We start from the raw sequence: 12,002 nt of genomic DNA, 5'->3' as shown, positions 1-12,002 counted from the left end.
GGATGTGTCAATGGTGCTGCCCAGGATTTATTTTTGTTTCTTCAAACCTCTTTTCTCAGTCAGATGCCATCAGCATTGCCAAGGGAAGTGTTTTAACATCAAATCACGTCATTTTGGACTATTTTTCTCCCCTTTTAACCTATAACGACATTTCAGGTAAAAAAAAATTAAAGCCCATAAGTAATTATTTGAGCCAAAATGTGGATTTTATTTTTAAAGTTCCAGTTACATTTACTCTTTTTCAATGCAGTGAGACTCCTGTTGCTCCAGACGTCATAACTGTGAAATACTGACACATAATTTAAACAGTTCTGGTGGGTTTTTTTTAAAACAAGAGCTAGCTCCAAAATAGTCCACAATCCAATTCAATTATCAGTTGGAATAAATTACCAAAGACCTATTTAATTTTAAATATACATTTACCAGTTCCAAATGGAAAGAAAAATCTATTTAGCTTGTTTGTGCAAATTGACTCTGAGCTGAATTGAATTGTTATTTAAAAATAAATCTTGCCTGTGAAATGGCACGTTTACATGTTTGTCATATATTCCTTGTGTAATGTCTGGCCAATATAACCAGCCTGCAGCTTTGACAGCCGTCAATACATGGTCAATGCGTATCTTGTATTTTTATCCTATGTAAGTTCAAGAATAAATTGAATCAAATGAGTAAAGGAAGAATGGAACAAGATTGTCCATCAATTATAAACTTAGTTCCTATCATAGTCTCTGGTAGTCATATAAAAAAGTCTTCAAACCAATTTGGAATCGATGGAATAGTTGAATTGTTTTGCACCAGTACAGATCTTTTGAACATGACCTGGTCCAAGTCAGCTTACAAAGCTGCGGTGACACCTAAAATCACTGCTACGCATATCCAAATGCTGTATGAATTCCTGTGAAAGGCACTTGCAATCTGATTTTTCGCATAAAGTTTACTCAGTTCATTACAGATGTTTGTTTTGGAGGGCAAGGTAAACAAAAACTGAAGTCAGCTCTGAAGAAGGATCATTTTGCACTTGAAACCTTAACTCTGATTCTCTCGCCACAGATGCTGCCAGAGCTGTTGAGTTTCTCCAGGACCTTATAGTTAATAGAAACAAATATGCTGACTGCTCTGATAGATCCTCAAGATATACTATTAACTGAATTGAGTTTCATATTAATAATCATTTGGTGCAGTCCGTCAAGAATTTGGGAGAGAGATTGTGGGCTTGGATGCTTTTGGATAAAATATGGTTGACCTTGTAATGATTGACACAACTTTTTTCTTTCTTAGGCGGTTGCTTTATCCAGCATTGGTGACATTGATTATTGCCACACTCTCATTTCCTCCAGGATTTGGCCAGTTTATGGCTGGAGAGGTGTGTTTTCTAATTCCTTATAATTATACACACGTCTTTATAAAATCAGTCAATCAGCTTTAAGTTGGTCTTGAATTTTGAAAGTAAACAGGGTACTACTGCTATATTTTAGTTACAATGGGAGAATATGATCACACTAATTGTGATGGAATTTTCAATGATTGTGTTGTGTAATATTTAAACCAGTGTGGGGAATAGGAAATGAAACAAGTCAGCCAAAGCTGCAATTGTGGCAGAGTAAATAGAGAGGCTGTATACAAGACAGTATCTGAGCAATGGCAAAGCAATTGATCACACAGCAGAGGAGTTAGCTGTGTAATGTTGAAGATTTTAAAACCTGGATGCATTCATTGTGAATAAGAAAGTGTTAGTTCATTTAAGTAAAAAATGAGGTCTGCAGATGCTGGAGATCACAGCTGCAAATGTGTTGCTGGTCAAAGCACAGCAGGTTAGGCAGCATCTCAGGAATAGAGAATTCGACGTTTCGAGCATAAGCCCTTCATCAGGAATTCCTGATGAAGGGCTTATGCTCGAAACGTCGAATTCTCTATTCCTGAGATGCTGCCTAACCTGCTGTGCTTTGACCAGCAACACATTTGCAGCAGTTAGTTCATTTAACTTTTGTACTTTTATTGTCTCCGATGTTCTGGTTTCCTGGAAGATGCTCTGTTAGATGCACCACACATCCCCTTGGAAGTCCCGTCATGCAGGTATGCATTCATTGCATGGGAAGTTTAAATTTCCAGCGGACAATTAAATTGCATTTGGAATGTTCCAACAATGCCTTCAACTCTGAATTACAGTTAGGGGCTCAGAGGTTTTCCTATTACTCTAAGTAAAACCTAGATGAATTAAAACCTGCTGTAACTCTGAAAGAAACTCCATAAACTGACTCCACAGTTGCTCACTCTGACCACAGCCATCCTCACCCAGCACCTGACTGCTGTCCCTGCACCGCTGAAACTTCCTGACACCTGATCCATTCTGTTTTCACCTACTTGGGTGAATACTGGCTCTGTGAAGGTTTGTTGAAGATCCAGTTGCTGCCATGATCATTGTGCAACCAGGTAACAACACAGTGGGTTTACATTTCAACCCATGCCAAATCCAAGTAATGAAAGAGCATGTTACTACCTAGAGCGCACTGCAGAGTGAGATAGACCTCAAGACAGATCCATATATTTTCTAATCACCGTGTTCAGTGCTCATATTACATAAATAAGGTGAAGGTGTGCCACAAAAGAGCTCTTGTGAGTCAGAGGTAAAATGTCACTTTAATATTAAAATACAAAGCAGTAATAGCACAAAACATCGGTGCCTAGCTGGCAATTTCACTACACACACAAGGACCTGTACCAACCCTGGTAGAAAATCTCATATAGTTAAATGTTGGCAGCTTCTGTCAATTGGAATTAATCTGGCTGATTACAGAACATTTATTCAAACCAAATTATCTGTTATACCCTGAACATCGCGAACAAATGAGTAAAATAAGAGAGTTTGCATCTTAAATTGTTGATATCTTCAAATTAATATCTAATCTGGATAAACCATCAATAGAGCCAGTATCCCATCAATTCATTACGTGCTCTGATATTCCCCTCATGTTTAATTGATATTTTAGTTAAACATTATACAAAGTACAGGCCTTTATTGGAAGCATTGAAAATATATCTGCAGCTTACAGCCTGCCAACAAGGAGACTTAATTTATTTTGCAGCTTTTGGAAAGAAACACAGTGAACGTTTAAATTCCAACTACATAAGCGATTGCAAAGCTACTTGACTTGTCGGGAAGAAATTAATGGGTGCCCTTACTTCCTGCATATTTGACATTCACATATATAAACTATATACTACTAAGCAGAATGAAGGATTTTCTTAAGCCTTTAATCTTTCATTTCAATAAACATAGGATATGAGAACTGGCTAGTTGACAGCCTGTTCGTCAGTTATCTGCCTAGTGACTCATCACTGCAGTGCCCTTTCTTACAATCCCTTTCGCAGATTGCCTTGGGCAGTATTTTAATCAAATGGGCTTTTAGACCATATTCCTTTATAACTGCTCTCATTTTGAAAGCCACTAATAAATGCATATTTCTTGAAAATTGGAGCAGATGGCTGCAATCCGGTTATTACACTGTTTCATAATTAAGCATTTCATACAAGAGAATTCAAAACAATGAGCTGAAATTGCCCAGCACCATCCATCTAATTGGTTTGCATGTCAGCATAGCATTGCTCATGAAGGGCTGATTAGGCTCTCACACTGACTAAAAATATTGATCAGTGGAAAAAATTTTCACATCGTTAGTCACAATGTTTGTTACAAAAATCTAATTATTCTGTGTAAAAAAAATGAAAACTAAGGCAATTTATCCTCCAAAATGACAACATACAGCATTGAGCTTTGAAATGCAATTGTGTTTATTAAACAGAGGAGAGTAAGATTATTCACAAATTTGTGAAGTCCATTATTTGTTGGATTTGCCAAAAGTAAAGGTTGTGTTTACATATGAATCAACACATTAAGAATTTGGTTTTGCTCCCTAAATAAATACCATGCAGTCCTGCAGCGTACTATGTTCATTGTTGCATTTTAGTTTGATGCTATTAAGTTGATTTTAGTACATGTCCAACTGTTAAACAGCTTGAGAGTATCTGTTTACCCTCAAAGTCCATTCCCCTGGTTCTTCTTTACTCTTCATCAATTTGTTTTTCATTTGTTGATGTGTTTTCTATCATCTATTAATTGAGTTCACTTTGTTTGGTTCGTAGCTCACACAGAAGGAAACACTCGTCACTTTATTTGATAACAGGACCTGGGCCAAGCAAGGCATTGCTGAAGAATTTGACTACATTGGGATTTCGGAAGCCTGGAAACATCCTCGAGCAAATGTCTTTGTAACCTTAGTAATTTTCATCCTAATGAAGGTAGGCCACAAATATTGTCTCCCTAAATGTGTACACGGACATACCAACCATGGCACTGTTTCCTTACATGAAGTAACAAAAGCACTGTTAAATCTTTAGCAGTTAGTCCCCTGGGTAGTATCCCTGCTTCCAAGCTAGAAACTCCGGGATTTGATGACCAAACCGGTTGTGTATCAGCTTGGAAACCATTCCAACAGATCCCAATGGTGGCATGTTGCAGCAGTAGAAATTCCTGGTCATCCATGTGCTGGAAAGAAATTGGACCCTCTGGAATCCCTATCCATAGCTCCTTTTTGTAACATACATGTAAAAATGTGTGTTGCCACAGCAGCTCTCACTCCTTTGGGCAATCAGTTGTCTGAGTGGCAAGTGTAGTTTAGATTGATGGCAGAGGCCTGTGCTTCGCACCATTTTCTGTTTGGGTTGGAGTTGGTCCCTAGCTCCTGCCTACTTGTGATGGAGGTTGTGTCTCTGACTGAGCATTAGTTTCAATACAGTTGGATCAAAACCTGGGCATTAATTTCATGGATGTATTTGCCATTAATTTTCAGGTGTTTTAGTTAAAGCCAAATAGTCTATTTTTCCTTACTGGTGTTCTGTTTCTCAGCCCTTCCATTGTTTACTTTCCAAATCTTTAAGTTTCATTGGTTCAGGAAATACCCTATTGACTGCTCTCCTGGTCTGGCATCTGCTGAGTCTCTCAGCAAGTTTGTAAAACAAAATTGTTTGATATGAGAGTAGCAAGAGAAGTTTAACAAATGACAGAGACATTAGATATGTCTCACTGCAGAAAGAATCCAGCTGATTAACAGACATTCACAATATTCGGCTTCCTGTTTTAGTTTTTATTTTTATTTTTAATTCTCATTTCAAGTCACATTTATAGTCTCTAACTTGAAAAGAATCTTATTTTAAAAGACATTAAAGTCTGCACAAATACATATTCAAGGTCATTTAAACTTGAAAATGCATATAGGAAGGATCATTTGGAATTCTGTTTTGTATATACATGCAACACTGAATTCAAAAACAAGGAAAGTATGCTTGATTTGTACCAGTCATTGGTTGGAAACGTATGCATTTGTTGGAATCCTACTTTCTAAAAGGATTGAGAATAATAGGAAGAGCACAGTAATCATGCACTAAACTGGACTAGATATGAACGAATTTAGTTACAATGATAGGGTTGAAAAATTGAGTTTTACATTGAACCAGCAAAAATTATCAGTGGAAATTTAGATTTTCAAACTATTAAAAGACTTTTGAATAAAACATAAAATATTGTTTCAACTAACGGGAGGAACTGTAATGAGGGACACAGATATCCTAAGAAAGTCAATGGAAGGGAAAATGATGGCATGTGCCTTCTCCCTGTCTTCCCTACCTGTCTCTCACCTTTGGTGGTCTGCATTGCCCTTAACGGGCTTTGCATGTAAAGTATTCAATTGGAAAGTATAGCTGATCTACTGATGGTGGTTAAGAGATGATTTGGTACTCTTAAATACAAGTGAATTTTTGTTTCAAATCCACTTCACCAAGAATACTTCTGGATATATTACAGAATGAAAATGATGGCCAGGTTGCCCAATTTGCAGATGTCTTGAGAGCAAACAAATGACCCTTGACACGCACATGCGCACACGCTCCTACTAGCCTACCTATACATTCAATGTTTCACTCATTCACTCAGAACACACTGAAAAGTTGTTTAAATATCCCAAAGCTTTTCAGCATAAAATGGAATGAATGTGTACCATAATAAGGCTGCTGGAGTCTCCTTTCTGATTTCATCAGTGTTGGAGTATGTCATCCCCTACACATTTCAAATTTACTTTGAGGGAATTGAGCCAATTGGTTCAACTTTCTGAATGCTGAGTGCAAGATTTAGCCATCCACTTCCAAACTGTCGAAAAAGGGTTTCTTGAGTTTTGATTTCCCCCCAGGTCAGAATGAGTTTTATTAGTGCTGTTTTTGCAGATGTTATTCATGAACCTACTGCCCATGCTCAATGAACTAAACTTCCACCTGTTTATCATCATCCATTAATGGCAAACTCAAGTTGGTTGCTCTTTGAAAGTTGTTTGTATGAAAGCTGTCAGGTCGCACAAATAAATAAAGGTCAGCATACTTGATGTTTCAGCAGTAGTAAGTCCATGGCTTCAATTAGATAGTTCAAATTATTTGTGTCCTTGATGCACAAAAATAGCAATCCATTTCTTTGTGTCAAGATTTGTAGGTGAAATTGATGCAGCACTGTATTAAAGATTTTTTTTAAAAACACCCTTAAGCTAATGTTTTCTTTAAAAGAAGAAACTGAGTCATAAATTAGGATTTCTTTGGCAACAAAACAATTTGAGAATAGTGCAAACTGGCCAACAGAAAGATCAGTGAAGTAAGCAATAACGTTAGCTAATTACCTGCGGAACGAATAGTGATCTGTTGTGTTTTTGTATGTCAAAGATACTGTGGGGTCTATTTTAATGCTATTGCTCTAGGTATCCTGTGGTATTTCAGATAGAAATTAGCTGGTTTCAGCACATTGGAAAATCATTCACCATCTCCAGTATACTGAAAAGGAAAACAATGACCAATGCTTCAGTAAATGAAAATTGGAAAAGTCTGAGTTTTCTCAGCAGTTTACAATGTAGAAAATGTCCCTGCACAATTTGTTAATTATAAATGATGACCATATTCCCGCTGATATTGAGTGACAGCTCTCTACTCAAAAACAAAATGAATGTTGAGTACATTTAGAAAACTTACTGTTTTATCTCTTCAGTGCCAATTTCCACAATAAGTTTAAATACAGGCCCATACACAATGTTCAGGATAGTCTCATACTGGCATAGTTTTAGCTTAATTTACCATAGTCGAGTACCTAAATGCCTTGGATTGGATTTTCAGGTCATGCCAAATTTGGGAACAGGGTTTGGCACTGCAAAAATACTGGTGCCAAGTGGATAATCAGCTTCACCATGAGATCCCAGAGATGGGAAACATTGGGATATTTGACCCAATTAAATCCAATTAAAATTGTTAAAAATGTTTTGGAGCTTGGCAAGGCTAAAGTTGCAATTTATCTGTCCCTTCAGAACCTGGCCAACTGGGCATAGTGGGCAAGTCAAGTGGGCATAGAAAGGATGACTGCCCAGGGCATCACCCCTTGAGGGCAAAAAAAAGGTGTTAGAGCAATTGTTAAAGGTGATTTCAGGGAGAGTGAATCTTTCACAACTAGTATTTGAATGTGGTCAGCAACAATCTGGGATTGCAGGGGCAGAAACACAAGAAGCAATGTCAACTGGGTGGTCACCTACCCAGAAGGAAGACTTTGTCTGGAAGTAGGAGCTCTGAGTCCCATTGCAATGAGGCGAAGCACCCACTGCCAGAAGGCCAGAACCTCAGACATCAAGGGAACATGGCAGAGGGATGGGAAGCAGGCAGACAACAGAGGTCAAACCCTCCACACAGGATCAACTGCTGAAGACAGAACAAACTTGAAGTGTCTGAGACCCAGTGCCACAGCTCAGTATGACTGTCAAGGCAGATGGTCACAAAGATCTGTGCCCTTGAAGCAGGAAATCTGGTATTTCAGAGAACCTGATGCCAAGCAACAAGTCCACACAGACTCTCCGAAGAGTATCCCATCCAGACCCACTGCCCTACCCTATTACTCTACATTTCCCCTGACTAATGCACCTAACCCTATACATCCCTGAACACTATGGGCAGTTTAGCACGGTCAATTCACCTAACTGCACATCTTTGGACCATGGGAGGAAACCAGACCACCCAGAGGAAACCCACACAAACACTGGGAAATGTACAAACTCCATACGGACAGTTGCCCTAAGCTGGAATCGAACCCGGGTCCCTGGCACTGTGGGGCAGCAGTACTAAACATTGAGCCACCGTGCCGCCCCAATGGCAGAACCTCAGCCCCATGTGTTTACCATGATAAAGATGGTTTCTTTATTCAGAAACAGCAGATTTTTGTTTTTTTATGGGGATTTCAAAATCTGCAGCTCGGTTCAGTATTTTGCATGCTCTTGTATAAGCTTATTTTGCAGAAGCTTATTCCTGTGCTGAAACTGTTGGTTTCTTGGACTGATTGTCACTGTGCCATTGATTTTCTGAGCTTTCCTCTGCTGGCTTTTGGACTTGTCTCTGCTCTTGATTTCCTGGCTTTTGAACACCCATCACCAAATCTATTGCACCACTGTTTCCCTTGATCAGATTTCCCTTAATATCTACCTCTGCACTCTTGAAAATAAAGTTTTCGATTAGCCAAAGTCTTCTAACTGTACTCTGGGAAGGCCAAAGCCATTGTCTATGGCACAATCACAATCCCTGCTTTTTTACTGATGACACACATCATTTGCTCAGACTGAAGTAAAACATACAAAAGCATGACTTTTTTTTCAACCCTGACACCATTCCCAACCATCAAGGAGATCACCGAAGTAAGGCTGTGGCTGTAGGAGATCTCAAATGAAAATACAAATTGTTGGCAAAAGTCAGCAGGTCTGGCAGTATCTGTGGGGGAGAAAAGCATTCTGTTGAAGAATCTTTGGACTTGAAGCGTTAACTCTGCTTTCTTCCCACAGTTGCTGCCAGACCTGCTGAGTTTTGCCAGCAATTTTTATTTTTGTTTCAGAAGATCTCTTACATTCCTTCTATTCTGTCAACATCACCTGCCTCTACCTATATTGCCCTGTAATACAATGCAATTTTCTCACATGATTCCTCTAATGTCCTCTTTGCCAACCTTTTGTATGCCTTTCCTCAAACTCCACTAGTTCAAAACTCAACTGGCCATGCTTTGTCCAGTATTAAATCTGACTTGTGCATCACTCGTGTCTTTGCTGGATTACATATGTTCTTTATCTCAATGCATTAAAGTTAAATACCTCTCTTTGCCTCGCCATCTATCGAGACTGGCCACACCGTATTTCTGTAGTCCATTAGAATTTATACTCATCCTGTACCATATCCTTTTGTGCATGTCCTCCTTTGTTTGTTCAATCTTGGTGCCAGAGCCTTAAGCAGCCTCAGCACTTCTCGAGGATTTTGCCTGTCAACCCTTCCAGTCTCCAAAATTACTAATCATCTTTAAAATGTTCTCAACATTCACTTTTTAAATCAAATCATGTTAACCTGCCTGAAGGTTAGTTATCCATTTTGTTGATTTCTTCCCTTCTCCTGTATAATGCATCCTTATATTTTGTACAGAAGGCACTAAGCAAATGTAAATTAATAGTTAATGTTAGGACAAATGAGTTGGAGGTAGCAGTGTAATTGGAGATTGAGATCATAGATGCTGGAATCCAAAATGAATCAGTGCTGATATAAAAGACGCACAGTACAATCAAAACATTCCAAACTTCCTGTTAAATGATGCTTTCTTATGTAAGTTGTTTTTGTTTTACTATCTAAAGTTTGACTATTAAGAAATATGCAACTATTGAACTTTCTGAGATGAGTAATGCTGTTTTACAGCAACTGTTTTCTCCTGCCAACATGATTAATCAAACTTCATACAATATAATGTTTTAAATGTATATCAACAAAATGACCAGCAGCCTCCAGTTACACAAATTATTCCATGAATTATTATTTCAGTGATTGATAGTAATTTGGTGTGCAAAATTACCCTCCAGCTGCTAGACTGGTGTTAGGTATTGAAGAAAAGTTTGTATGTTATAAAAAAGGAAATTAATCTTGAATCTTAACTATAGTTTTGAGTCAATTTTCCATGGCTTTGAAATTGTCTATTTATTCATCCGCATTGACTTGGTTCAGGCTCCTCTTTGTGTTCTTTGGAGTATTTTGAGGACTTAAATGTCCTCCCTAAAATAAAGCTAATTATAAATGCCCCTGAATAACTGTGCTTCATACTGACGTCAACCACAGCAGGATTATAACTGCCTAATTATTGCAGTCCTGGTATGAATACTCTGTCAGATTTTGGAGCGTGTGCTCTACAGATAGAGCATGTAATTAGACAAGGCTTGAAGCATGGTACAATGAATGCAAGTAACTTAACACATGTTCAGGGTACTATTAACTGCAAGAGGTGAAGTACATAGACTAATTATACAGAAGGGCAATATACCTGTGCAAAGCAATATATACATACATTAAGAAAGTCAAAATAGCTCATTGTTGTGTTAACAAAGATATTCCTTGCAGATGGAATGCTGAAAAATGATACCCAACTGCTTAAGAAGTGTGTCATAGAGTCATAGAGATGTACAGCACGGAAACTGACTCTTCAGTCCAACTCGTCCACGCTGACCCAATCTAGTCCCTCGTGTCAGCACCTGGCCCATATCCCTCCAAACCCTTCCTATTCATATACCCACCCAGATGACTTTTAAATGTTGCAATTGTACTAGGCTCCAGCACTTCCTCTGGTAGCTCATTTCATACACGTACCACCTTCTGAGTGAAACAGTTGCCTCTTAGGTCTCTTTTATACCTTTCCCCTCTCACCCTAAACGTCTGCCTTCTAGTTCTGGGCTGTCCCACCCCAGGGAAAAGACTTTGCCTATTTATCCTATCCATGCCCCTCGTGATCTTATAAAACTCTATAAGGTCACCCCTCAGCCTCTGACGCTCCAGGGAAAACAGCCCCAGCCTGTTCAACCTCTTCCTATAGCTCAAATCCTCCAACCCTGGAAGCATCCTTGTTAATGTTTTCTGAACCCTTTCATTTGTACCATTCAAATTTCATTTGCAAACAATAGGTTACAATGTACATTTTCATAGTTATTTGCCATATATATATATAAAAAAAATAAAATATACAGGAGCTTAAGGAAAAGCACACACCGAGATAAAGAATAAAGCTTTAAAAATTGTTACCTAAAGCTTGATCATTTTGCATTTTGAGGAGCACCTTGAAGAACAAGAACATATGGGAAATTTCACAGTGTGAGGGTGATGGCTCAGTGGTTGAAGATACAGTGGCTCAGGCAAGGAGAAGTGAGTGGATGCCCATAGACCAGAATCAGAGATATGCAGAGTTTAGAGGATTGCAGCTCTGAAGGGATTAAAATACAAGGAAGATAATTTAAGTTTTGAGTTTTTGTGAGCTCTAGAGACTAACAAACTGTAATTAAGACAGGTTAAGACAGATAGCTTGATGAATTTTTGTGGGGAAGGTTTTAGACTCTATCATTAAGGAAGATATGTTGGGCACTTGGCAAAATTCAAGGTAATTTGAAAATACCAAGATGATTTTGTGAAAAGGAAATTAAAACTAATTAATTTATTGCAGTTCTTTGAAGTATTAACATGACTGTGAGTAAGAGAAAGCCTCTTGATATACTCTACTTGGATTTCCAGGAAGCATTGAACAAGGTGCCACCTAAAAGGTTATTGCACAAAGTGGAACATGACATAGGAATAACACACCAGCATGGATTAAAGACTGGATGACTAGCAGAAGACAGATTGTGCATGAATGAGTCTTTTTTTTTTCTGATTTGATAACTAGGATCTATGCTGGGGCCACAACATTTTATAGTGTATATCAAAACTTGGATGAGGGTAGTGAAGGTATGGTGGCTAAATTCACAATTGACATATTTTGTGAAGATATTATAAGGGGGTTGCAGATTGATTTGAGTTAAGTGAGTGGACAGAAGGAATATAATGTGAGGAAATACGAAATTGTTCACTTTGGCAAAAAGCAGAATATTGCT

General features: G+C 38.3%; 1 protein-coding gene across 1 annotated transcript in view; it reads left to right on the top strand.

Moving 5' to 3' along the window:
* Window positions 1-12,002, top strand: part of LOC132821863 (chloride channel protein 2-like) — a 605,050-nt gene that overhangs the window by 402,602 nt on the left and 190,446 nt on the right. The window contains exons 11-12 of the mRNA XM_060834763.1: window positions 1,279-1,363; window positions 4,141-4,296. Of these exons, the coding sequence (XP_060690746.1) occupies window positions 1,279-1,363; window positions 4,141-4,296 (241 nt within the window). The remainder of the gene's footprint in view (window positions 1-1,278; window positions 1,364-4,140; window positions 4,297-12,002) is intronic.

Source organism: Hemiscyllium ocellatum, chromosome 13, assembly GCF_020745735.1.
Source record: "Hemiscyllium ocellatum isolate sHemOce1 chromosome 13, sHemOce1.pat.X.cur, whole genome shotgun sequence".
Classification (NCBI taxonomy): domain Eukaryota; kingdom Metazoa; phylum Chordata; class Chondrichthyes; order Orectolobiformes; family Hemiscylliidae; genus Hemiscyllium; species Hemiscyllium ocellatum.
This window is presented reverse-complemented; position numbering and strand designations above follow the sequence as displayed.